The 27,433-nt window shown below is 58.8% G+C and overlaps 1 protein-coding gene across 18 annotated transcripts in view; it reads left to right on the top strand.

Annotated features, from left to right (window-relative positions):
- The window catches only part of FBRSL1 (fibrosin like 1), an 83,996-nt gene that overhangs the window by 33,978 nt on the left and 22,585 nt on the right, over positions 1 to 27,433 (top strand). For all 18 annotated transcript variants that reach the window (XM_055550748.1, XM_055550764.1, XM_055550759.1 and 15 more), the window contains exons 4-5: positions 1,256 to 1,291; positions 17,489 to 17,518. In XM_055550748.1, the coding sequence (XP_055406723.1) occupies positions 1,256 to 1,291; positions 17,489 to 17,518 (66 nt within the window). The remainder of the gene's footprint in view (positions 1 to 1,255; positions 1,292 to 17,488; positions 17,519 to 27,433) is intronic.

Here is a 27,433-nt window from a genome sequence, read left to right as displayed (position 1 = left end):
GAGTCGTCTCTCATTATCATTTAAATGGGGGCTGGGGGAGGGCCGGCGCGGGAGGCCAGGAGGGGGGCCTAATTGCCCGGCTCCGATCTTGTTGCCGCAAGATAGGAAAATAGGCTGGTAATTGTCTGGGGCCGTGGGGGCTGCCCTAGTTTGAACTCCTCTAATTGCTGGCCAGGATGGGAGCAGGCGGATTGTAGGCACAGCACAGGCAGCGTGAGTGTGCAAGCTTGGGGGCAATTATGGCACCAAACCCCCCCACCCCCAGTGGCAGGGCTTGGGGCCTGAGCTACCCCAGGGGGTGAGGGACCCTCACACACACACACACACACACATACACACACACACACACACACTGGGGTGAGCTTGGCCTGGCAGACCCCCAGGAACTGGCCTGGGGCCTGGCCAGGGTCTGCCTGGGGAGGGGAGGGGTCCCCTGGCCCCAGCTGAGCTGAGCAGAGTGGTCCAGGCTGCAGTGGTCACGCATCCTCTAAGAATCTTGGCATCTGGACCTCAGTGTGGTCTGGCCCCAGGTTCGTGAGTCCCACACACCTCAGACAAGCTTGCCCTCGCCGGCCGTGTGAACATCCCCCCCCCCAACCCCCACCTGCTGGGTCATCACGTCCTATCTGCCTGGGCCTTGGGGCTCAACCCTGGTGACCACCGCCTGCCCTGGGGAGCTGGTGAAATGAACCTAACTGGTTTCTCCCGTCAGATCCTAAATGCCCATTTGAGCATTTGATCACCCTCACAGGACCTCTGGGGTGACTGTTGGCCTCTAGGCCACAGCTTACCCCCCACCCCCATCTGACATCTGAGACCCCTGGATTACCTGCCCAGCTCCTTCTCCAGGAAACCTTCCCAGGCTTTCCCGCTGGACCCGGTGACCCTGGGAGGCTGGTGGGTGGTGAGGGAAAAGCCGACCTGAGCACAGAGAGGGGTCAGCCCCTGGCCTAGAACCCCACGTGGAGAGGTGGGGGGCATCCTCTGGGAGGGGCTGAGCCCACCCCTGGGGAATGTGGGGGCTTTGCCGCCTCTCTGCCTGGAGACTTTGCTGGCTGGACCATACCTCCAGGTCTGGGGGTGGAAGGTTCCTCTGTGGGTCTTTGAGCCCTGCCGCATGCTGATCAGTGTGGCCCCAGCCTGGGGTGTTCCAGCAAAGACCCAGGATGGGCTCTGCCTGCTCAGGTCCTCAAGGGAGAGGGTGGCCATCTCGGGCTGCAACCGGTTCCTGACTGTCCTTCTTCCTTCCCTGCAGAGCTCGGCGCAGGCAGTCTCAGGCAGAGGTTACTCCGTAAGTCTCCCACCCTCCTTCTGCTGTCTGCTCCCCACACACTAACCCTGACCCTTGACCCACGGGAGCCCCAACTGTACTGAATGCTGCCCCCAGGCTGGAAATGGAGTTTGAACAGGATGGGGATGGGCCAGAGTGGGCAGAGATTCAGAGGGAGTGGGACTCCGGGTCCTGCCCTGCAGAGGAGTGGGCAGTGGGCTGGACACCCTGGGTCCTGTGGGGCAGCGTTTAGTGTCAGGGTTCCTGCACATGGAACAATTGCAGTGTATGCCCTCCACGCCCTGCCCCCTGCCCCCATGCCCTGACACCCTCTCCCCAGCTGTGCTTGGCCCGGCCAAAGAGGCTGGACATGGGTGTGAGGCCCCTGCTCTTAGCTGTCATCAGGAGCCCAGGGGCAGGAGGGGGGCCGGCCTGCTGCCACTTGATACTCCAGCCATGGTGGGGGCCACCCTCCCTGTCCCCCAGCCCCCTCCCCACGACTTTATTTCATTTCCCCTTAAGTATCAGGAGGCCCGTTAATGACACCATAAAACCCAGAGCTCCATAAAAGCCGTTTCTGCAAATTTACGGCCGTTTCGGCTCATTGGAAGGCAGGGGCCTGGGCTCCGCCCGCCCCATCCTGCAGCTCCTGATTAACTACGAGTTCCAGAGTTCCAGGGTCTGACAGGCAGGCTCTCTAAATCACAGCGGCTTTTTATAGGGTGTGTAATTAACCCATTAATTCCCCGGGTGGCAGGGACAGCCGAGGGTCCCTGGCCCTCCCCTTCCCCAGCTCCGCGACCCCCAGGTCTGCCAGCCCAAGCGGCTCTGCCTTCTGCCTCAAATCCTGGGCCAGGCTGTAGCATCTTTGAGCCTTTGACCGGGGCTGCTGTACACTTCTGGGCAGTGGTCCCAGGTGCCACCCAAGGGGTGTTTTCCTGGGAAGGCCTCTGCCCTCCTCGGGCAGCCTTTGTGCTCTCATCTGTTGTTGTGGTCATGGTTGGCGGCCCCAAGCTGCTCCTTCCTCCCATGGGCCTGGGTGGTCTTGATGCGCCAACCGCTCCTGACCATGTTGACGGGGGTGGTCGGCCAGGCCTGGACAGGACCTGCATTCTGGGAGGTGCCATATGGTCCAGGTTGGCACCAGGGCAACCTGGGGCAGTGATGGGGAGAGTTGGGGGCAAGACGCAGAACGCCCACTGGCCTGCACCTGTCCTGGAGGGTTGGGAGCCCCGAGAGGCTGGGCCCAGAGATACCCCATGTGGAGCCTCCTGAGACGCCCGGGGCTGCTGGGGTCTCCCTGCCAGAGCCTCTGGGCAGCCCTCTGCTTCCAAACCACCATGTGTCATTCGTGGTCTTCTCTGCAAAATGCTACTTTGAATGTTTCCTGGAGAAGAAGTTGTAATTAACATGCCAGCTGCTTGCAGCTTAGCCCCCACTGAGGCTGCACGTGAGTGACAGATGGTGGGGGGCAGTGGCCCAGCCTGCTGCTCAGCCCTGGGGGTTCCTGAACCATGTCTGCAGACACACCGGTGTGTGTGCGCCAGGCCCTGGCGTGAGCAAGTGTGCCCGCAGGTCCCTGACGTGTGCTGGGCAGCACTGCAGGACTTGTATGGTCAACCCTGCTGGCCCTTGTGTCCAGTTGGCATGGTGGCAGCCTCCCCTGAGGCTGGAGGAGTGGGCCGGGGCCTAGAGGACCCTTGCCCAGCAGGCCGAGGCTGGGGGCTGGCAGGTCACCCTGCCGGGAGCCGGAGGATGAGGCTTGGAGGCCGGCTGGGACCCTGCCTCTAGATCCAGAGTTCACCACGGAGCCCTCTGGCACAAGGGTGACACTCAGGCTGAGGGCCCTGTTTGTGTATGACTCTCAGTGCAAGGGAAGTGTGTGTTGTGTAACCCTGTATGTTCACATGTGTCTATCTCTCCCATGTGCCCATGAGGTGGTATCTCTGTGTGGCCGTGGCAGGGCTCCACAGCTGTACCCGGAAGCATTCCATGTTTCTCTGTAGCCATTTCTGTGTGAGTCTGTGTCTTGTCCTCTCAAGAGTCTGTCTAGAGGCGCCTGTGTGTGCCTGTGGATGCAGCAGGTGTGTGTGTGTGTGTGTGCCACACTGCATGTAAGTGTCCATCTGGGAGCCTGTGTCTGGACATGGTGCCGATGTGCCTATATGTATGACTGTGGTCATGCAGTGTATGTGTGTGACCTGTGGCCATGTGGCATTATGCATAGGTGTATATGTTTGCACACACCTTGCTGTTTATGTGTCTGCATTTAGGGCCTTAGGCTCAGGAGGAGTCACACTTGTCCTTGCCTCTCCCCACAGCATCCCCTTGCTAGGTGACACAGGGCATTTGTTGTCTGACCTGGATTATAGACCGTACTTAGAAGTTTAATTTGCCAAGATTTATCCCCAGCAAATCCCCAATTATTGCCCGTCCTCAACAATGTTATGTCCCGAAAGCTTGGCGCAACGTCCCCAGCACGCCGCCAGAGGTTCGTTAGTGCCATAAAATTAGTTAGAAAGTAATTTTCTTAATTTGACTGCTTGCAACCAAGGACACAAGGATCCATCATCTCCAGCCAAAGCAGGGGACTTGGGAGTTTCCTTTATTAAAGAGAAATGAGGACCTAGCGCCTCACAGGCAGGAGGCTGCCCTGCTCCCACCCTGTGTGTGTAGCCTGGGGACAGGGCCGAGGACCCCGGTGATCCAGTGTCCTGGCAGGTGTCCTCAGGGTGGGTGTGGTCAGGGAGGGGGCAGAGAACCCGCTGCAGCCCCCACTGTCGGGAGGGGCCTCCGCTCAGGGCTACACTCCCAGTTCACCCCGGCTTTCCCCACCAGTTCCTCCCATCCAGTCCCCTGCCCAGGCCCCTCTCTGTCACCCTCTGAAGGAAGCCTGCCCACCGCAACCTGCGGCACCAGAATGCAGCCAGCCGCTGGCTTCCAGGCTCCTCTCCCGCCCTCACCAGCCGGATCTCAGCCCAAGCTGCCGTCCTCCCACCCTCCCTGGGCTGGGGTACAGCTCTCACCTCCAGGTCCCTCCTCCCCTCAACAAACATTTACTGAGTATCACCGCCACTGGAAGGAACCAAACAGCCAGTGTCCCTGTCCCCGGGGAGGTGGTGAGTGCTATGGAGAAGTTTGAGTAGCCTGGCAAGAAGAGCTCCCAACCCCGCCCTGATACAGGTCTGGGGAGCAGCCGGGCAAAGGCCCTGTGGTGGGAGGAGGTACCACCGTCAGGAACAGCAGGAGGGTGGGCTGGGAGATGAGGCTCTAACTGTGGGTTCCAAGCAGAGCCGCGGTGGGATCAGGAGAAGGGAGCGCCTGCCTGCACCCCAGCCAGGCAGCCTGGAGGTGGCGGGAGGCAGCTTCCACACCAGGTGCGAAGGACCCAGGGTGCTCACTAGAGTCGGGTGGGGCCCCACCTGCCAAACCGCCAGGGTAGCCCCACCCACACACATACATACACACGAGGCATAATTAGCTGATTGACTTGATTGCCTTCAGGGGATTTCTGGAAATGAATTTTGGCTTGTTGGTTGGGCTGCTGACAGCTAATTTCCCGGAGAGCCTGCTAATCTCCCATTACCTCCCCTGCAGCACCTCCCATCCCCAGTCTCAGGCAGGCACACTTTGGGCTCCTGGCACAGTTGAGTTTCATCTTTTCTCGGGGCCATGAGAGCCTAATGCAGCCTAGCACACCCCTGGCCAGTCCCTTCCCCTGGGAGCCTGGGCAGTTGGACAGAGTGGAAGCTAGCTGCTGGCGTGGCCCAGGCAAAGCTGACATGAGGGCTGGCAGGGCCCAGGCTGCTGCTGTGCCAGACAAGCAGTTGCTGAGAAAGTCTAGGAGGGGCGGGCGCTCATTTCGGAAACACCTAGACATCTGGGGGGCGGGGTCATGAAAGGCTCTTGACGTCTGGAGCTTGATGCCAGCTCATGGTCAGCGGCCTCTGTTCCCCCAACATGGGGCCTACCTCCATGGGCTGGTTGGGCTGCCTTACAGCATGGCGGCAGGTTACCAGGGTCCCGAGAGCCAGGAGGAAGCAGTAGCAGTGGTGTGGCGTGGCTTCCTGGTGCTCTGTTATCACAGCCTCCCCACCTCTGTTCATGGGGAGAGGCCGTGGACCCCTCCTGTCTGTAGGAGGTGTGTCAGCAACTCGTGAGAGGGGTACAGGTGCATGGCAGCCTGAGGTACAGGCCACCACCCGGAGCCCCTATCGGTCCTGACAGGGCCTGTCACACTCGGTGGGGCACAGCAGCTTCTACTGGGGAAGACAAGCATGCACACGTGTGTGTAACAGCTTGCAGCAGGCCTCACACATCAGCCGAGCACCTGCGGTGGCCAGGCCCTGTCCAGTGTGGTGATGGACGAGGCCAGTCAAGCTCTCACCACAACAGCAGGGCTGTGTGTCCCATGGGCTCTGAGTGCCCGTGTGTGCTGACACACGTGTGCATGCGCTGGAAATGGTAGCTGTGGCTCTTGGATCTGCACTCACCCACTGGCAGAAGGGGCACAGTCTTGCCTTCTGGGAACCGTGGGCCTGGGGCTCAGGAGGGCAGGCAGGGAGACTCCTGGGGATGGGGCACCTGGCCGGCCACATGTGGGTCACTTGCCAGCTTTGCTCCGTGAGCCAGGGGCAATTGTGGTTGAAGAGGAGGCACAGCACGTGGGGGACTCGGCTCTAGAGAGCGTCCAAGGGCAGGAAGGCTGGTGGACCTGTGTCCGGGGGCCCCTGAGCCACCTTGAGACCTGCCTGCCCCATGCCCACCCAGGAGCAGTTCAGCCGCCCTGACAGCAGAGCTTGCTCTGGCCAGCGCGGGCCTCCCCTAACCCACCCCGCACACAGCCACGTAGTGCAGGCTCCGTCTTTACGAGGCAGGTTTATGACATCCATTACCCTGCTCCTTGGGCCACTTCCGAGCAGCCGTAATTTGTACAAAAGCAATAAAAGCCCGTCAGGCTCTCCCTGGAGTTGGGAGCTGAATGCTCCTCTCGCCTCTGAGCACAGGACAGCCCTTCAGCTGCTGCTGGGAAGTGGCTGCTGCTCAGAGGTCACCAGGGACAGCTGGAGTGGGGTGGGCAGTGTCCTTACCAGTGGTGCATCCCCAGCCCGTGTCTGGCCTGCCTCTTGTCAGAGGAGCCACTGTCCACACACCCACCCATCTGTCTATTCCTGTGGCAGCAGAAAGGGTGTGGCCTTGGGGGCCTCTGTTCAGCTTCCTGTGGGCAGGCTTTGCGCAGTGGGGGGCTCTCCAGGCAGCTGGGCAGTAGGTTCTTCCTAAAGGGAGAATAAGATAAACAGACCTGCAAGGAGATCAAAGCAGTCAGTCCCAAAGGAAATCAACCCTGAATCTTCATTGGGAAGGACAGATGCTCAAGCTGAAGTGCCAATACTTTGGCTACCTGGTGTGAAGAGCCGACTCATTGGAAAAGACCCTAATGCTGGAAAAGATGGAGGGCAGGAGAAGGGGTCAACAGAGGATGAGATGGTTAGATAACATCACCAACTCAATGGACATGAATTTGAGCAAACGTGGGGAGATAGTGGAAGACAAGGAAGCCTAGTGTACTGCAGTCCATGGCGTAGCAAAGAGTCAGACACGACTTAGTGACTGAACAGAAGGTGAGCAGGTGGCCTGCACACTGCTGTGGATGGTGGTGGTGCAAGCAGAGGGGTGCTGGTAGGGAGGGATGGGTTAGATTTCGTGAGGTGCTGGTAAAGAGGGAGAAGAACTCAAGGACTCGGGACTTGGTATGAGCGGTTCCGAGTGGTGCTGTAGGTGTCTGACAGCTCTGCCTGCTGGGGCTGTCATGTATGCATGCTCTGGGCCCCTCTGGCCATCCTCTGTAGGCAACTGGGTCCTTGGCACTTCCTCTGCTGTCCCACGTAGAGGTCAGCCTGGCCAGGGTGGTTTGAGCACCAGGCAGGCCAGGGCAGCACGCCATCCCCCTCAGGGCTCTAGCATCTGAATTCCAGGGGTCCTGAGGACCCACCTTCCTGGCCAGGAAACTTCTCTTGGCTACCTTCTGTCCTGCTGGATGCTAGGGTGGGAGAAAGATGCGTCCTGTGCTCCCTGGGGGTCCCCGACCTGCCCCTGTGTTCTGCTTTCCCTCTCATGAGACAGCACCCCAGCATGTGCTGGGGGGTGGCCGTCCAAGTGCCCACACATGTCACAGGTTGGGCTGGCGCAGACCTGGACAGCCACTTGCCCCTGTGAGCCCTGGGCACCTAGCCCCTTGGACTCTGGGCGCTTGTCCCAGCAGGCTGGCTCAGCCCTCTGGGTTAGTGAATTTTCTGACTCCTGAATCTGCTCTATCAAGAACACACCAAAGCCTCCGAAGGTCATGCGTGGCCCCCAGGTGTCACATGAGCAGGCAGAGGGGCAGGGATGGCGGAGCCAGAGGCACTAGCTAGCCCCTGCCCACTGGGCAGCTGCACCATAGGTCCAAGGCTCTGCAAAGCCCCAGGGGATGAGGGGCCCACTGGGCAGAGCTGAACAGCATCTTGGGTCAGGAGAGGAGGGGAAGCCACCACTGGGTGCCACCCGGTGCCCCAGTCGTCTGATCTGTAAGAGGGAGGAGCCGTGGTACCCAACCCACAGGGCTGTGGGGAGAATAAACGAGCCTGCCAGGCTCCCGCTGTTACTCTCTGTGCTGTGGGGCAGGCCAGTGTCACACTCCACGTGTCTGTCCAGGGCATCATTGAGGCCTGCGGCCTCGGTTCCACTGGGGGCACAGCAGAGCAAGTCCTGGGGTCCCTTCTCTGATGGGGAGTTGGTGGATGCAGTGGGTGTTTCTCAAGAGTGCTGGGCACTGCCAGGGTTTCTGGGGACAGCTGTGCCAGTGGTCAGGGGCAGCAGGGAAGTCAGGCCAAGGGCAAATACGTGGTGGGGTGCAGGCATGCCAGGGCCCCGAGAAGAGGAGGGAAGGGGCCTGCCAACCCACAGCTTCAGCAAGCTGGTCCCAGCCATCCAAGCCATCTGCATTGGCACTCCTCTGGGCGAGGCACCCCATGGGAGCTTTGGAGAGCAGCCAGGCAGACTGGAGCTGGGAGGCCCTCTGCTCAAGCTGGGGGCCTGAAGCTTCAGGCTGGGTTGACCATCAGTTGTTAAGTGACCAATTGCACTGACTTAGTTACTTAGGACACCTGCATTCATCATAACAGTTTCTGAGGGCCGAGCGTTCAGGAGTGTGTGACTCTGGAATTCTCTAGAGGGCAGCCTGTTAGGGAGTGGGAGGCCGAGCTGTGGACAGCATGGTCGCTCTACAGTGAACTCTGAGAGAGCTTGTGGGGGCCACCACAGCCCCCTTACCCGTGCTGGATCTTCGCCAGCTTCCTCCCCGATCCTCCAGTCAGGAGACAGCTTCTGCCCCTGGACTCACCTCTCCCACCCCCACCTCGGCTGTTGCCACCCTCCAGGGCAGCTGCAGCGGTGGAGGGGTATGGGGGGGTGGGGACGGGTACATTCCTCTCCTGGCCCAGCCTGGGGTGCAGGCAGATCCCAGCCCCTCAGATTAGCACAGAGCAGTTCAGGTCTCCTGGAGGCCCCAGCTGCCCTTGCCCCTTCAGATAACATGACCTGCAGGACTCCAGTCCAGTCAGGGCCGTCCCAGGAGGCTGGACACAGACGCTCTGGGCAAGCCTGCAGGACCCCTCAAGGCCGTGGCCATATGTGTCAGGAACCATGGCTGGAGGGACAGTCATTCTGGGGAGCGGGTGGGTGACGGGCCTGGCCAGGCCGCTGGGAGCTGAAATTAAATTATGCAGAACAGGCGGGGCTGCTGGGACCCAGAAGGTTAGGGATTCGTGTTAACACCGTTCTGGTTAAGACTTTTTCTGTTGATAAATAATTCATAAGGCAGTTAGTGCTTTGAGTCTGACAACAGGAGAATATATTAATACAGTCGACTCCAGAAAGGTCAGTGGCGGGCGGCAGGGCCGGGGGCCATCTTTTATTCTTTCCTGACAGGGGCTCATTCATTATTCCAGCCCAGCCAGGGCTGATCGAGCAAAGGGAGAGCCGGCTTGGTGTGACACAGCGTCCGCAGTGTGTGGGAAGGACTGGACCCAGGCCCTGGAAAGGCCCCTGAGGTGGAGCCCAGGGCCGCGGGGTCTTCTGAGGGGCGCCATCTGTCCCCCTCCAGCTCGGGCGGGGCTGGGAGTGGTTGGAAAGTAAGTCCTAAAGTGGCGACTATTGGCTGTCCCCAAGTCTTTGTGGCCCCCTCACTATGGGTCACCTGCCACTCCAGGACCCAAGGTCAGAGGATTGAAGAGAACCCAGAGATGCCCGCTCTCATGGGTGCCGTGGAGGGAGGGGCCGATGGGCAAGAAGGGAAGCGGGTGCATGAAGGGGACGACAGAGGAGGGGAGAGGATGTGGAGGGGCCCCCTGAGGCTCAGGGTCCAGGGGTGCCATCTGAGGGGAGGCCTGTCCTCTCGGGCTACCTGGGGGGTGGGCGTTTCTCAGGGAAACAGCACGCACCGGACCCTGCCCATCATGTGAGTGTTTGTGTGTCGGCAAGTGTGTGTATATGGCACTGTTGAGTGCATGTGCTTGCGTGCAGGTGTAATTACAATGTGGCCGGCCAGTTGTGGGAGCAGGTTGTGACCCTTGAGACCTGTGGAGATTTGGATACATGTTTGCCCTAGGAATGAGGCGGATGTCGGCCGCAGCACTGAGCAGTCATGGGAGAGAAGTTTATGGGGCAAAATGACTCATTCATGCTGTGAGTGCCAGGCCCAGGTTCCAGCGTGGATCCTCGGAGCAGAGGCTGTGGGGTGCTCCCAGCACATGCTCATGGCAAAGTTACCCGCAGGACCATGCCCCAGTTCTCCTTGGTGTCTGTGGGAACTGCACCCAGAGAAAATGAAACATAACTTGGTGTTTTTCATAGCAGTTACAGTCAAGGCTCCAGTTATTAGCATGTTTTCAGCTTCAGGAACTTTGTCTGACAGAACATTCCAGAACTGTGTGAGATATGAGGCAGTGTTGTGGGGCTGGCCCCCACCACAGGCAGCAACCCCACTCTATGTGACAACCAAAGCCCCGTCTGGGTTCTATCCCCTGGAGGCCCCATGAGGGGAGGAGGAGAGTGGGACTGGTCAGTGGTCAGAGCAGAATCATCCATGTATTCCTTCATTCATTGCCTGCCTCCACTGTCCAGGGTCTGTATGTACCCACCTGAGTCATTCATTCATTCATTCCCTGCTCCCAGTGTCTGGAGTCTGTGTGTACCCGCCTGAGTCATTAATTCAGTTGCTCACTCCCAACCTGCTCTGGACTGCAGGAATGAGATCTTTGTTCTGAGGGAACTTGGGTTTCAATAGAAGGAGGCTGATGTTAAATAAATTAGCAACTAGTTGAAGATTGGCTGTAGGGTGAGGTTCAGACTCTGGACTAACGCTGTGTGGGGTGCTGCTCCACACAGCTCAGGGAAGGGCGAGGAAGGCAGCCTGGCAGGGGTAGAGGGGTGTGGCAGCCGGTGGGTCACAACGGCCAGGTGTGACAAAGCCCAGAGTTCTATTCCAGGTTGGGGGGATTGGCTTTTTCTGTGCCGGCCTTCCCTCTCACCAGGCACCAGCTACACTCAGACTCTGCCCTCTGAGGACAGGCCACACACTGGCCACTTAACATCCTAGGCTTAGGGCCTGAGATGTTTCCAGGCTTCCGCCAAGCCTTGTACTGTCTCCATGGGCTTCCCTCCGAGGCTGCTGTCAGCCACATGTGAACATGCGGGAAGAGACCCTGGAGGCAGGAGCAGGGTCACCAGCCTCTTGTCCCTCAGGCCCTATGAAACCCACTGCCCTGGTGGCCATCTCTTCTCAGCCAGGCTTGGTGGCCTCTGTGGCCCCAGAACTCTGCTACTGCCCTCCATGAGCTCCCAACCGGCCGAGGCACAGCGGGATGGATGGGTTAGTGGGGCTTGCTGTCCTGGCCCCGAGGGGCCGTGGGGCAGGCAGGTGGGCAGGCAGTGTGAAAGGGGCACCTGCCCTGGGCAGACTTGGGCCCCTCTGTCCTTGCTGCCCCTACCTGTGATGGATGGCATTTCCCCCCAGTGCATCCCTGCTCGGTAGCCTCCTCCCCACCTTCTCTGCTCACAGAGGAAGCTGCACCCTGGCCATTAGGATGCAGTAACTTAATTGCTCATTAATTGGGTAATTAGTGCTTTATTTTGCTTTGAAGCCTAAACAGTCATAAAAAGTGAATTAGCTGAGTAAATAAGAATAGAGTTTTCAGGATCCACCATCCAGATCTCCTGTCTAATTAATCAGGAGTTCCTGGGTTGAGGTGGCCAGGGGCAGGACAGGGACCTCTGTCTAGTCTCAGCTGCCACGAGTGAGTCACTGGCATGGGGCCCTGACCACATGGGCCAGGTTAAGACCATGGCTTTAGGAGCCTGCTCACCCACCCTCCATCCATGCCCTGGGAGGGCTTCCAGTCACCTTGCCTCAGTTTCCCCATCCGTAAGCAGGTGGATCTGTGGTGGGGACTTGAGAAGTGTGGAGAAGCAACCCCAGTGAGCATCAGCCCAAGTCCTGTTGTCTTCTAGGCCCCTGCCTTTCTCCTGCCCTCACTCCTGCCAACCTCATAGCCCCAGGGCTCGCCTGTGGGAGGATGGATAGTGGCACAGGGCCTTTTGGGGCTTGGACTCAGCTTGGGCCCCTGCTCACTGGCCACATGGCCGGAAGTAAATCCCTTTACCCTTTGAGCCTCTGCCTTCTCATCTCATGAAGTGGGCCTATACCACAGAGGGCATGGGTGGCTGCAGCCTTCTCCAGCCGTGTGCCTGACTCCCGCCGCTGTACCGCCCCGCATTTCAGACCTGGCCACCCGACGACCATGGCTGCCCTGGTCCATAGATGGGACAACGAAGGCCCCAGCACTGCCTTCCTGGCCACTCCCACCCCCGAGATCCCCCAGGGTCTCCTTCTGACAGGGCCGGGGAGCCTGGCTGAAACCCTCAGCTGCAGTGTTCACTGCTAAGGTGGAGGTGAGCATACAGGATGAACAGCAGCCTTGCAGCCCACTCTGGGTGGTAACCAGACAGCGCAGCCTCCGCCCAGGCTGCTGCCCACCTGGGGTTCACACTCCTCATCTGGCTCTGTATTTTCGCTGAATCGCTTAACTGGAATGTGTTCTGCCTCCCTGCGGGGCGTTTGCAACAGAAATGAAGGTGACATCTCCGCCTTTATCAGCGGAGAAGGATGGATTTCCACTCAGGGTGGGGGTGGCGTTCCTCTGCTCCCTAGAGGGTGAGGGCCCGCTCTTCTCTCCCAGTTCTTCCAAGGCAGCTCCAGCAAGCAGGGTGTTTAATAAGCTGGGGCTGATGTGCGGGGCCACAGGAGGCCGGGAGCCCTGAGGACAGACGTGTCCTGCCCACACGCACACTGCTCCTGGGCCCCACACACACGTGGCACCATGTGGCCCCATGGCAGGTCGTCTGACTCTTTAGGTGCCATGCATTCACTGGGGCATCTGGCAAGATACCCTTGGGTAGAGCGCCCACTGGACTGGATGCCAGGTGCTCACGTCTGAGAAGCCTCAGAGCACGACTCCCCATGTCTCGGCACACACGAGAACACGCCCAGTGAGCACTGCCTGCACCAAGGGCCAGTGTCACCTGAGCTTCCCCAGGTGTCCCCCAGCACACCTCCAGCCTTACGGCTGCGGCCCAGGGCAGGGGTCAGCACCACTGTGCAGTGGCTCAGATCTTCCTCCCCTCATACCCAGGTGGGCTGAACAGAAGGTCCTGTTGCCTTCCACTCACACGCAGACCACAGGTCCTGCCAACTTTTCCGGTTGGCAGCTGCTCAGGCCTTTGCAGGTGACCGTGCCCACGGTGAGCCCAGCCCAGGCTGCAGGGCGTGCGGCCCCCCTCCGCCCCCTGGCAGGTCTGCGGGCAGGGCCTCCAGGGCCTTTGCACAGCATAGGCCCTGCCGCTGGGACAGGGACCCGGCCCACCTTCCCCTCCACCCCAAGCGCCAGGCCACACTGCCCCTCGGCCCTCTCTGACCTCTGGATGGAGGCTGGGTTAGCGGTGGTCTTAAACACCCTCCCCCCAGGGCAGACCCTCTGTCTCCATTGCACATGGAGGGACCCTACTCGTCCCCACAGGTGACTCTGGGCCAGCCCTGGATTCTAGAACGTCTGGTGGGAGCACAGGCTCAGCAGTGAGGTCTCCTAGCCCATGAATTTTTCATGCCTTTGTTTGAGGAGTGGGAGACCCGCAGCCTTCCTCGCGCTGCTGTGACACGGTAATTAACGTTCACGCTGAGAGAACAAGGCCAGTCTCTGTGGCTGCTGAACGACCGTGTCAATTTGTGGAGGGTGATGAGCGACCCTCACCCCATGCAGACAGCTGCCTAGATTTCTGGAAGGGACTCGGTGATGGAGGCTAAGCCCCGCAGACCTCCTGTGTGGTGCCCTAGGGGAGCAGGCACTGTCAGGTGAGGGAGTCTGTGTGCAGGCCCCGAGCAGGACTTGGGTGCCTCCAAGGGCTGGTCGGATAACATGAAGGAAGGGGCTGGGGCAGATTGTGGTGATGGTGAAGGTGACAAGGGTGATGATGGAGATGACGGTGATGGTGAAAGCGACCGTGGCGATGGTGATGACACTGACAGAGGTGATGAAGGTGAAGTTCATTTAGTGACAACAAAGGAGGTGATATGGCTGTGGCAGTAGCTCACAGTTAGAGAGCCCAGCCTGCCAGTCAGCTGCTGTTCTGAGTGCTCCAGTACAGTGACTTGTTGAACCCCAAGCCCACCCCACTGTGGAACCCCTCACTCCCTTCTCTACAGATGAGGAGACTGAGGCTCCAAGAAGTGAAATGAGTGGCCAACATGACTGTAAGTGGAGGAGTCAGGACAGAGCCCCAGGATCGGGCTCTAGAAGCCTCTGTGTGGCCATGTTCCTAGCATGTGACAAGGACCAGCGCTCTGGCCCTCGACGTCAGGAGAGGCAGGGTGGGGGTCACAGTGGGGCCCCGCTAGCACTGGGCAGGGCTGTCATCTGAGCATGTGGCTCCCCATTCTCAGTAAGAGGCAGGATTTCATGAGGAGTCTCCAGACTTCTAAATGTTGGCAGCAATTCTTTTTTAAACATCAGGACAACGGAAGACTCATCTAGCTTTTGGCTTCTTAAGCCTTGTCTCAAGGCCTGTCCACCCATGGATGGGGATCAGGGAAGGCTGTCAGTTAAGCCTGGGGGTTACCACATGTCCCTTGTTAGATCACCTCTGTGAACATGGGCGACACACAACGACCTCAGACATCAGAGATTACATCTGTTAGCAGAGTGACACGGTGGCCTGGGGCATGGAGGAGCTGAGCTCGGCGGCTCTGTGATGCAGGACCCTGAGCTCACATATGTGTCTGACCTACGCTGGGTGGTCATGAGCTCCCAGCAGGGCGCCTCCCCCCAGCCACTTTTTAGAGTCACCTGGGTCCCAGGCATTCGGGCTGACATAGCCTGAGGTCGCCGGGTGGGCTGAGGTGCACTCGGGACTAGCTCTGGGCTGACTGACAGATGGGCAGAGGGGATGGCCCTGGACGAGTGGCCCTACTGCTTCGTCGTTTGCTGGCTTGACTAGGCTGGGAGGAACTGGTTGGCCAGTAGAGGGGTGTGGTTCCTGCTGAGTGGGATTGGAATTAGGGGCAAGCAGGGAAGGTTGGGGTTGACATTGGGCTCTCATATGGGCCAAATAGGGCTCCCTGTCTAGCCACCAGCCATTACGGTGAGGGACATGAGCCAGCACTTCCAAGGCTGGGAGACACCTCCCAGAAACTCCCTGGGTTAGGGCCATCAGCCATTCCAAAGGGGAGGGAAGCCCTCATTCTCATCCTTGTTGGAAGACAACAGTAATTATATTGAGTGGTGGTGGTGGTGAAATACAGCATCTCACTGTATATAGTAATGAGTATGTACCCAGCCCTAGAGCTTTGCACATATTCACTCATATAAACCTTACAACAGTTCTGTAGGTGGGCCATTGACTGTTTTCCAGAAGCATACTTGAGGAACAGAGAGGTCATGGCACTTGCCCAAGGCTGCACAGCGGCGGTGGCAGCGCAGCGTCAGAGCAGGCATCTGCCCCAGAGCCGTGTCTTGTGCTCCCTGCACACCCAACACTCGCCTAGGGTCTGTCCCCTTCTCTGTGGGCTCCCTGCCTGGACCCCCACCCACACCAGGGTGACAGTTTCCAGGGCCGCCCAGCCTAGCCCCGTGAAGGTCGCCTCACTCAGGCAGCTCCCGCAAGACAGATGTGGCTCTCTTTCCCTCCTTGTCCTGATTAATTGCCTCATTCAATTCCGACTCTATTGCAGTTAAACATTAATTCAGTAGGACTTAATAACGTGAATTCATTTACGACGCAGCCTGTGCTGGCTGAAAACGGTGAGCTGTTTGGTTAATTACAGGCTCCTTGCGCTCGCTGGCAGGCACCCTCACCCCCTCCTCAATGTCACATCATTTAGCTGTCACCAGGGGCCTCGTCCGAAGGTGCAGGAGGGCTGTGAAACTGGGCCTGGGGCTGCTTCCCTGGGAGCCGAGGGACAGGTGTGCTGTGCCCGAGACCCAGCCTTCTGATGGCTTGATGGGATCACAGTTTCCACTTCAGGGGCTCTGTGCCACTAATTAGGCATAAAGAGGCCTGATTGGGGGTCTCCGGCAGCTCCGCTATTTCTGCAGGATCAGAGACATGCCAGCCCTTCTCCAGGCCCCGCTCCCCACAGGCCACGACCCCTTAGTCCCTCCACCCCTCTCTCCTGAAGTGCCAGTCACATGGTTGCACACTTAAGAGCGCAGTCTGGGCTCTGCACGTGAAGCTCTGTGTGTTCAGGCTGCTCACCTTTCCAGCTTCACCCCCCACACTCCCCTCCTCACCTTCCTGCTCTGCCTCCCAGGTGTCAGCCACCCCGCTAGAGCTGGTCAGCCCCTCGGGGCAGGGGCCTCTTGCCATGGTTGTCCAGCGAGGAAGCTGGGCCCACAGCCCCTTCTGCCTTTTGTGAAGGGACCCCCCCCACCCCCCAGAGGTCTCGGATCAGGCCCTGCAGGGTGCACATCAAGGCTGGGAGGCAGAGGGTCCATGCAGCTGCTTTCAGCTTCAGGAAGATCCCCCCAAATACCAATCCCTGCTGCCACAGGTTCCAGGTTGGGGTTCCCACCATCCCCAGGGTCACTTTCCCACCGCGGTGAAGCCCAAGGCAGGCTGGCTCAACTTTATGAACTCTCGCTGTACCACTCTAGCCCTTAGCCCAGGGCATGGAGGGTGTGTGCCCCATTGCTGAGTGGGTCTGGGGTGGGCCCCCCCCCCAGAAGCAGCATGTGTCTGGGGAACACCCCCACATGTCTGCCAGGGTCCCATCAGCCTCCTGTGAGTTCCAGGGAGATTTATTTTCAGCGGTATAACTCACTTGACACAAACATGTCACAATTACAGCTGCTGGGAAGAGCTTCTTTTTCCTTTATATTCTTTTAGGGGGAAAATTGCTGTGGTTTCTAGAGCAGCCTTTCTTTTTAGAGCTCTATGCTTACTGGGAACTGAAAACAAAGATGTGTTTACACAATTGTCACAATCTTTCCTTAACCAGCTGCTCTCACATGTGTAGCGGTTTCTACTGGGGTGTCTGCAGGGGCCGGGCAGTGGGAGCTGGCGTCACGGGCGCCCCCACCCTGCCCCCGCCCTCCTGTTGCTCCGAGGCTGGGCTTTTGCGTCTCCCTCCACTGAGCCCTGGTCCATGGGCCTCATAGCCACTCAGGAGCCCCTCTCATCTCACCGACCCCTACCGCCAGGGAGCTCAGCACCTGGGAGAGGACCAGAGGGGAGTGGGGTTTACTCCATGTGTTTCCTGGGGTTACCTGGTGGCTCTGGGCCCACTTGGGCCTGGGGCAGTGGCTGGTCTGCGTCTCCCCGGTCACATGTCCTCCTTTGTCTCACCTCTGCCTCGCCTACACCCGTGCCCTGTTCCCGCACCAGGGTCTCAATGGAGCTCTGACCCAGACCTTGCCAGGCGCCCCCAGATCCCTCCCAGCTCCTGGTACCTGGGCCCCTGGCTGGGGCCACCCCCACCCCAGACCCAAGGCCCCGAGTCAGGGTGGGGGTCTGCCAGAGCCACCGCCTCTGGCCCTCCCTACCCCCAGCCCACATTCTCACCGTCTCACCCACTAGCGGCCAGCCTGCCCTGCAGGACACTGACTCCCCTCTCTCTCTCTCCCTTTGCAGTGCGACAGTGAGAGCGACGGGGATGACAAGGTAAGCCGCACCCCCACACACACTTCACCTTCCCATCCTACTGACCTGGCCTCCTGGCAGGCTGGGCCCAGGAGACCAGGCAGAAAGGTTGTGGTTCTCCTGTGGGGCATGTGGGGCGTGGGGGTGGCCTCCCGGGTGTGGAGGTGCCAGCCTGGCCTGGCTGAGGATGCCAAGGACGTCATGCTGAGGTGCTGCCCAGGCTCCCTGGGACTGCAGGACCGTACCCCAGCTCCTGGCCTGTCTGCAGCCGTCAGTCCAGGGTTCCCTGGGATCGGGGCACCATGGGCAGAGCAGGGGCCACGCTCTGTTGGGCCAAGTGCAGCCCCCAGTGTTTCCAAGCTAGGGGTTGTAAACGTCACCCCCAAACAGACACTTCTGCTAATAGCAGCAGTGCCTGGTCCCTCACAATCCCCCCAGTCCCTGATTTTCAGGAACAGTGGAGTTTCTACTGTCTCGGGCTTTATGAAGTGGGGAGTTAGCACAGGGACAGCGAGGGGCCTCCCACAGTGCTTGGCCCTCACTCAAAGCACTATGGGGCAGGACCCGCCACTACCCGATGCAGATGTGGCGAGTAAGGCACACAGAGGGTAAGAAAGCTGCCCAAGGCCACACAGCTGGAACCCAGGCAGTCTGGCTGCACCATCTTTGGTGAACAAGTGAACAGCCCACCTGAAGAATCTTAGGTGGTGAGACTGGCAGGAGGTGGCCACACCGACGCGATGGAGCCCCTGGTCCTTGGGGTGGGGCCCGGGGGCTGGCACTGAGCACCATGGAGGACGAGTGTCCAGGCAGAGGGCAGTGCACCTAAGGGCACTTTGTGAGAGGCGGGTGGGAGGGCTGCTGAGAGCTGTTTGTGCAAGGTTTTGTGAACTGGAGCGTGGTTCCATCAGGGGGTCTGTGCGGTGTGTGGTCATCAGTTGCCACCTCCCTGGTGTGTCCTGGCCTGCCTGGACTGGAGCTGTGGATGGACAGACGGCCAGCCCCTCTCCTGCAGGCTTCACGCTTTAGCACAGCTCAGCCTGTGAGCAGGTGAGCAAGCGTGGAAAGGATTCAAAAAGGCTGCCTGGCAGGGTGAGCAGGGTCAGGGCAGGCCTGTAGCGCACACCTGGGGTCCAGATGACAAGTTTCATGGCAGGGGTACTGGTCTGGGCCAGATGAGTGGTTGCAGGTAGCAGTGGGAATCACATGGTGGATAGAGGAGGTGTGGGTGTGGCCACGGGGGAGGTCAAGGATGTGCTGTCCAAAGTGAGTTGGTCCAGATGCCCTGTGGGGTCGCTGTGGTCTAGACCATCCTAGGAAGATGGCAAGAGGGCAGGGCAGCTGGGAAGTGTCTCTGGTCCTGGGTGCCCTCCCCTCAGCTGACCTGTGAGCAGACAGGGCATGGTGGGTGCCGGCGAGGTGAACCCCGGGCCAGGTGCCGCATTGCCACAGGCGCTGTCACTCCTGATGCCTTTAATGATTTAGATTATAGCACCTGGGAGAGGGCCATGCTGGCCCGTTGCCCTCAGCACCTCCTTTCATTTAAAACCAACTTGCAGGAAAAGTGCTCTGAAGCCGAGGGCTGCTCTGAGGGAAGGTGTGGGAAGGGGGTTTCTGAGACCCTGAGGCTCCTGACTGCGCCTTCCAGAGCCTCCTGGTCAGCGCTGGCCCTGGCAGCGTTCTCCCTCCACCCTTTGGTCCACCGTCCTGCAGGAGGCAGGACCCTGGGAGTGGAGACCAGGGGCTGGAAGGGCAGAGGCAGGGCCCAGCCGCACACGGCCGCCCCGAGCATGCACACCGAGAACTGCACGGGATCATCGGCTCCGAGCATCAAGGCCGGCGGGCTGTGACCAAGGGTGCTCGGGGGACCATGGCTTTGGCTTCCTCTACAGTCACACCCACCCTCGAGCTGGCCCAGAAGCTCACTCTGGCCAAGTCTGGGGGTGGTCTGGAACCCGTGATTCTTTCTGGCGATTCCCTGTGCAGCCTGAGGGAAGAATTCCTCTCTGGGGGGTCTCTGAGAAGTCCATGGTCTGAGTCCCAGAGCCCCTCTGCTGGGAGGAATTGGCTGGGTTCTGTGTTGGGGCCTCAGGGGCTCCTGAGGAAGAAGGGCTGAGTCCAGTCTTCCTCACGCTGACTGGGCCGGGGCGCAGTGGCGGGCCCTGAGTGGGCTGCATGGGTGATGTGGGGACACACCCAGTCCCGCGTGCGACAGCCCATGGCTCCGTTGCAGGGCTGGCCAAGGTCAGAGGAGGGAGAGAGAAGCCACCCACTCTCCATGCCCCCGTGTCCCCACCTGCTCCATGACTGATGGGGGCTACAGTGAGTGAGTGAGCACAGAGTGAGTAAGCCTGTCTGCTGCTGTTTGTTTGTAAGGCGACGCGTCCGCAGAAGTGGACAGAGCCAAGTCATGCTTTAGAAAGACCCTTGGCTGGTAAGCCAGGGAAAGGTACAGGTTTCCTCCCAGGTCACCCAAGTTTGCCTTCTCCATGAGTGTGTGGGTCTCCTGTGACACTTGAGTGTGTCCCTGGGAAGCTTGAGTTGGAGGCCAGAGGCCAGGGCTGAGATTCCATGCAGCTGACAGCGGTGCCACTCAGCCTAGGCCAGAGGGGTCCTGGACAGAGCCCCATGAGCTGCCTGATGGAGGGGAGGTCGTGGGGCTTCGCAGAGCGGTCACCTAGGACAGGGGCTCACTTTAGGGCCCAGGGTATTCACCAACCATCATGGCTGAATCTTGGTATTTCTGCCGCTGGGACAGGGATGTGCATGGTCAGAACTGACTGGGCCCCGGATCAGTTAGGAAACGCAATTTACTTCTGTAATGGAAACTGGACTTAACAGTGGCTTAGTAGTTTCTTTTTCTCACCTAAAGGCCTGGATGTCGGCCTTCTAGGTTGGCATGGCCTGTCTGCGGTCATCAGGTTCCTCTTTCTGCTTGGCATTCTTGGCAAATGGCTTCTTCCTCATGAAAGTGTTAGTCGATCAGCCATGTCCAACTCTTGGTGACCCCATGGACTGTAGCCCACCAGACTACTCTGTCCATGGAATTCTCCAGGCAACAGTACTGGAATGGGTTGCCATTCCACTTTCCAGAGGATCTTCCCGACCCAGGGATCATCGAACCCAGGTCTCCTGCATTGCAGGCAGATTCTTTACCATATGAGCCACTAGGGAAGCCCTTCCTCATAGTCACCACTTTAATCCCCGGGGGCAGTTCTAACACCAGCCATCTCATCTGCATTCCCTCTTCTCACATCATTGATCTTACAAAGTGACTGATCACTCCATGGTGAGGAAGGGATGATGTTGGTGCAAAGTGTCCAGTGGAGCCGAAGCAGAAGGAGGGAGGGGATGAGCTCAGAGGGGTCACGATGTAAAAAATAATCATGGCAAGAAGTTCAGCTTTTGTTCCAAGCCCTGTGGGGAACCACCATCCTGGGAGGTCCCTGCCACACAGCCTTACCCTGGCAGTGCTCCCTGGGGACACTAATTATGCACCAAGGGTATCAACTGTGGTTCAGACTTCTTAGTTTCCTCTGTGGCAGGGACACCCGGTTACTCAAGGCTGTTTGGTTCTGAGTCGAGGTGGTGGGTGTGGAGAGTTTGGATAACCAGAGAGACCTGAGTGCCTTCTGTCCTTTGCCGAAGCTGGGTCTCTGGACAATGAGTAACTTCCTCTGGGCCCATCAAAAAGCAGGCGCAGGTCAGAGGGCCCTGGCAGACACTTGCCTGGGACTACAGCCAAAGTGACCATCCGCCTCCCCACCTCAGTTTGGCTGGCCTGTGGCATGGCCCCCTCCTGAGAGCAGAGAGAAGGCCTCTGCCCCTGGCAGTGCTCCGACTGCCTTCCTCCAGGAGCAGAGCCAGTAGGAGCTGGACGGGAGGAAGGCCACGTGTCTCCATAGCATGTCCAGGATGGCCAAAGTCCTGCCTTTTGGAGACCGCAAGAGCATGGGCGGGATGGAGGACAACGTCCACTTACAGCAGCGCCCTGGCCTCCCCCGGAGCCTGGCAGCCAACGGGCCAGGGGCAGCTCCCTGCACACCCATGGGGGTGCCTCCCAGGACAAGTTGGAACAAGCTTAACCTGTCACCTTCCTTGGTGCAGAGCAGATTTGAAGCAGCTGGTTGGAAGCCACCTGGGCTGCTCTGGAAGGAGGGGGTCAGTGAAGGAGAAGCAAGCTGGGTGTGCAGGTGGGGCAGGAGAGTGAGAAGCTGCAGCCGATGGGGTCTGTCCACGCTGACTCACCCACGTGCTGGGTGCTGGCGACGCCATGGCAGGCAGGGAGGGCGGGACACTAGGAAGGTCCAGGGCCCATCTCTCCGGCCAGTTTGCTCCAGTATCTGAGGCCAGATGGACCTGTCCCTCCCACCTTGCCCCCCACCCCAGGCTCCTGCCAGCCCACCTGCCCCTCCTCACCAGCCTTGGGCTCTGCCTCTGGCTCCGGGTGCAAACACAATGAGGACGTTGTGCCTCCCAGATACAGACAATCAGAGACCAGCCCAGCCCCTGAGGCTGACACCCAGACAGACAGATGGAAAACCTCTCCACCGCCTTTCCTTCTGAGGAACGAGGTCCTGCCCTGGGGGCAGCCCACGCCCCGGGCTGCAGGCCCCCCTCACCACCCCAAAACATGTGGCTCCCCCCCCGCCACATAATCCCCCACATGCTTCCCCACGCTGCCCCCCAAGTCCTGCTCTGGGCACCCGACTGCTGGCGGGGAAGGCGGCCGTGCTGCCAGGAGGCTCCAGAGCCTGGCGGCCAGATGGCTGTGGTTGGAGTCTAACTGCTTTTTTATTGGAAAAATATGGGGTGAAAAATTGTGTGGGGCTTATTAGGCAACCCGCTGGCCTGGCCAGCTGCCGTCTGCCTGAGCGGCCCAGCGAGGTGGCTGGCTGGCCAGCACCTAGCTCTCTCTGGAGGGCTGTCTGTCTGTCTGGCCTGTCTGCCAGGCTCAGCCCCCATCCCCGACTCCACCAGGACATGCTCCCCGTGCTGGGCTGCAGGAACAGGGCCTGGGAGGGGGCAGTCAGGCAGCTGGCTGGAGGGCCTGGGGCCCTCTTGAGGGCCAGACTCCCACAGCCAGCCCTCCACCCCCCGAGCCTCAGCTCTCTGCTAATGTTGTGAACTAGGGGTCATGGTGGTTCCTGCAGCCTGGGGTGGAGGCAGGGATTCCAGGGGTTGGTGCTGGCTGCTGAGGTGGTCTGGCCAGCTTCTCAGCCCCAGCCCCACTCTCACCCCCACTTCAACCCCCACCCCATTTCCCACCCCAGCACATCCTCTTCCAAAGCCCCAGGTCAACCTTGCTGCTTTTAAGCCCTCAGTCCACAGTGAGCACAGACCCCAGTCCAGGCACAGCCTTCTCTGAACCCCCATGTTTTCATCTTTGAAATGAGGCTTAGCAGGTCTACCCCTTAGGTCCCCTGTGACGACAAGGAAAGGGCACACAGACATGACAGACAGCAGCTCAGACCGCCTGGCATGCGTCCCTGCTGCCTTCATGGGGCACTGCCCCTCTGGCCCTGCCACTACCACCACGGCCATCCCCGGCTGACACTCTCTGAGAAATGCTCAGCACCCAGTTCCTGCTTGCCCTTGGAGCGCCCCTGCTCACAGGGGTTTTCCTCCATGTGCCCGGCCCAGCCCCAGTCCTGAGAACACCTGCCGGAGTCTGTAGGAGGCTCACCCACCCTCCTCTCTCCTAGCCGCTGCCCCTCTCCCAGGCCGGATGCTGTGGGGACAGAAGTGCCTGGAGCTAGTGCTCCTCGGGTGCCCCCACCTCAGCTGGAGCAGGGCGACCTCATGGGTGTCCTCACAAGGGTTGGGAGGGGCTGTGCACTGGGACCTGGGGCTGCTCTGCCCAGAGAGTCTTCCCACGGGTCTGCCCAAGGACGAGCCTTTGGCAGTTTGCTTTCTGAGGGTCTTGGGCTGGCATTGGGGGCAGTGCATAGATCCCAGCAAGGACTGTGATCTGGTGACTAAAATGTAGCCCATACCTCCTGGGCCCTGCCCACATCGGTTAATTCTGCCCCAGCTAACCCTCTGAAGTGACATCTGCCCTGCAGCCTAACCCACAGCGAGGAGCCTGAGGGACCGAGTGAGGATCTGCCAGGACTGGAGTCCCCAGGGAGAGTCAGGCACTGTCAGGCTACTGCAAGGACCCTAGCAGGCAATGGCGAGGCCTGGGCTAGAGATGCAGGGGTGGGGGTGGTCCTCGTGTCCTATAGCTGCTACAACAAACCACCAGTGACCTAAAGCAGCTCAAGTTTATAGTTCAAGAGGTCAGAAGTCCAAAATGGGTCTCCTTAGGCTAAAATCCAGAGACCCAGGGCCCTTCAGATAGCCGCACCTGCCCTGCTAGCCTCAGAAGAGGCCTGACTGGGCTGGGGGCACCCAGGGCCTGGTGCAGATGTGCATGGTGGGTGGTCTCTCTACCTTGTGGCAGGTGGGGAGGCTGGTGGGAACCATGGTGTTCATCAGGACACAGGAAAGACCAAGTGCACAAAACCAGTGGATGCTTCCAGACATAGTCAGAGCTTGAGAACAAATAGGGTGGATGGGGCAGGGGTTAGAGATAGACTGAGACAGCCCATCCCGTCCCCCCAGACTTGAGGCCTTTCCCCGCACACCCCGACCCTGCCACAGCGGAGAGTTGGATTAGGGTCCACAAGAGGCCTCCGCCCTGTGAGTCCTGTTCCCTACCCCCATCCCACCTCCACCCCTCAGTAGGACCAGAGGCATCGCCCTACTTGATGCCTCCCACCCGACTAAGGGACCTGCAGACCAGACCCTAGTCCCCAGTCCCAAAAGAAAGGGCTTTGCAGTTACTCTGGCTGAAAGGAGCCAAGCCTGCCTCCCACCTCCACCACTTCCTCCTGATACCCAGAGCTCATGGCTCCTGCTTCAGACACTGGCTGAGAACGCACTGCCCTCAGGGATGGGCTGGTCAGGGTGCCCACCTCACGCTCACTGGACTCAAGCACCGCACACTGGGCGGGTCAATCCACAGCAAGTTACACTCTCAGGGTTCCGGTTCCAGAGACCTGGGGCCTAGAATCAAGGTGTGGGCAGGGCTGTACTCCCTCCGGAGGAGGCTTCCTGCCTCTGGTGGCCTCAGGCTTCCTGAGCTGGTGGAATGGCTCCCATCTCTGCGTCTGCGGTCATGCGGGCCCTCGCACCCCCATGACTGTGTCTCCTCTGTGCAGAAGAAGGCAGTCATAGGACTTGGGCGCCCAGTCTAGGATGCTTACTTGCAGATCCTGGATCCTACTTGCCAAGACCCTTATTCCAAATATGGCTCCATTCTGAGGTCCTAGGTGTGCGTGTCTCTGGGGGCCACACTCAGCCCAAGGCAGGCTGGCTTGTCCTGCCCGCAGCCACCTCGTGGACAGCATGAACCGCAGAGGGCTGTTGTGGCCACAGTGCCAAGGATGGCAGAGGGGCCGCTGCCTTAAAAGCTCCGCTGTGCATCCCCTCAACTGTACTCCCAAGCCCATCACCAAGCTCCCTCCTCCAAGGCTTTCCGAAGGGTCTTCTCGATTGCATGAAATCTCACATCTCTGGCACAATCTGCATTTACCCCCTTGTAGCTGTTTTGCACTGGCCCTTTTTCTGGTCAGTGAGGAGGGCAAGCCAGCACTGAGTGGGATCTTAGTGACCTTCTGTTGTTCAGTCACTATGTTGTGTCCGACTCTTCGGACCCCATGGACTGCAGCCCACCAGACTTCCCTGTCTTCCACCATCTCCTGGAATTTGCTCAAGTTCATGTCCATTGTGTCAGTGCTGCCCTCCAACCATCTCATCCTCTGCCGCCCCCTTCTCCTTTTGCCTTCAGTCTTTCCCAGCATCAGGGAAGTGTTGAAGCTTCAGCGTCAGTCCTTCCAATGAATATTCAGGGTTGATTTCCTTTAAGATTGACTGGCTTGATGTCCAGGGGACTCTCAAGAGTCTTTTCCAGCATCATAGTTCAAAAGCATCAATTCTTCGGCACTCAGCCTTCTTTATGGTCCAACTTTCACATCCATACATTACTGGAAAAACCATAGCGACTATATACACCTTTGTCGGCAAAGTGAGGTCTCTGCTTATTCATATGTTTTATAGGTCTGTCATAGCTTTCCTTCCATGGAGCAAAGCTTCTTTTAATTTCATGGCTAGAGTCACGTTCTGCAGTGATTTGGGGGCCCAAGAAAATAGTCTGTCACTGCTTTCACTTTTTCCCCTTCTGTTTGCCATGAAGTGATGGGACTGGACACCATGATCTTAGTTTTTTGAATGTTGAGTTTCAAGCCAGCTTTTTCACTCTCCTCTTTTAGCTTCATCAAGAGGCTGTTTAGTTCCTCTTCATTTTCTGCCATTAGAGTGGAATCATCTGCGTATCTGAGGTTGTTATTTTCTCCCAGCAATCTTGACTCCAGCTTGTGATTCATCCAACTCACATTTCCCATGATGTACTCTGCATGGAAGTTAAATAAGCAAGGTGACAATATACAACCTTGACGTATTCATTTTCCAGTTTTGAGCAAGTCAGTTGTTCATGTCTGGTTCTAATTGTTAAGTTCACCCGCATACAGATTTCTCAGGAGGCAGGTCAGGTGGTCTGGTATTCCCATCTCTTAAGAATTTTCCACAGTTTGTTGTGATTCACACAGTCAAAGGCTTTAGCATAGTCAGTGAAGCAGAAGTAGATGTTTTTCTGGAACTTCTTTGCTTTTTCGATGATCCAGAAAATGCTGGCAATTTGATCTCTGGTTCCTTTTAGTGAGCATTTGTAGATCTTTCTGGCCCTTGCCTCTTTCCCAACACTGGATGACTGACATGCCCAGCTAGTGTGGACCCTCAGCACTCTGCCCCGCTCTCCATGCCCTCCCCTCAGCTGAGCCTGCCAGTCTGGCTGAGAGGATCCAGGTTCCAGTCCACGCCCATGAGCTCCCTCTGTGTGAGGCCACCCAGCTCCTTGGCAAGAACTAACCAAGGCAGAAAAGCTGGGCCCAGGAAGCCTATCCCCACTCCCCTCAACCCACAAGCCACACTGGCTTCTCACATATATAGCGCCCTGTCTTGGCAGATGTTCCTGTCACATGGCCCATGGGCCTTCATCTGTAGCCCCTGCATCCACCTGCCCCACTGAGAGAGCCACGAGGCAGCGGCTGGCTATCACCATCTTAGCCTAGCAGAGGGGAGCCCAGTGACTGACTGAGTGGCAGTGGGGTGGGTACTCCTAGTGCCTCCCAGCTGTGGGTGGAACACCCTGCATGGACCCCGTGATGCCGCCTCCGCTTGCTCTGCGTAAGGACAACAGACACAGAACGTTGGTTGCTGACCTCGGAACCCCAGGTAACCGTGCTGCTGACCTCAGGCCGCAAGTGGATTACCTCTGTCTGGCCTGAAGGTCCGAGAGACGTCCCTGTGCTCTCCAATGGTTGCCTTCATTCTTCCTGCTAATCTAGTCCCACTCCATTTCTTTCTAGATTTCTCACCTCATTAGGTCTTCTCAGATCACACCACTCTCCTTTCTAAAGGGACTTAAAGATTGTCCTGCCTAAAGTCTGGTTTTCCTCCCAAACCAGAGGATGGGGCCAGGACTGCAGCCTTTCCAAGGACTCAGTGCCCATGTTGGACTTAAGAATGACATTCGACATGAAGCCATATCATTACAGGAAGATGGGGCCTCCTCCAAGGCCTGAGGCAGTGGTAGGAGAGGCCCCAAGACAGGAGCCAAGGGGGGGGACATTGAGACCTTGGTCAGACTCAAGAGCTTGTTCTACCAGGGTGATGAGGCTGGGCTAGGGCTGGCCAGTCTCCCAGCTGCTCCCACTGGTTCCTGGCACCGGCCCAGCCCTCAGTTCCCACCCGCTCTCCCCACCTCCACCCTGGCTCCTAGAACCTGTTAGAGCCAGGGGTGGGGTCTCCAGGTAGCTGGAGAGGCTGGGTGCT

The sequence above is a fragment of the Bubalus kerabau genome, chromosome 16 (assembly GCF_029407905.1).
Source record: "Bubalus kerabau isolate K-KA32 ecotype Philippines breed swamp buffalo chromosome 16, PCC_UOA_SB_1v2, whole genome shotgun sequence".
In the NCBI taxonomy this organism is placed as follows: Eukaryota; Metazoa; Chordata; class Mammalia; order Artiodactyla; family Bovidae; genus Bubalus; species Bubalus kerabau.
The sequence above is the reverse complement of the archived record's forward strand: the minus strand, read 5'-3'. Positions and strand labels throughout refer to the sequence as shown.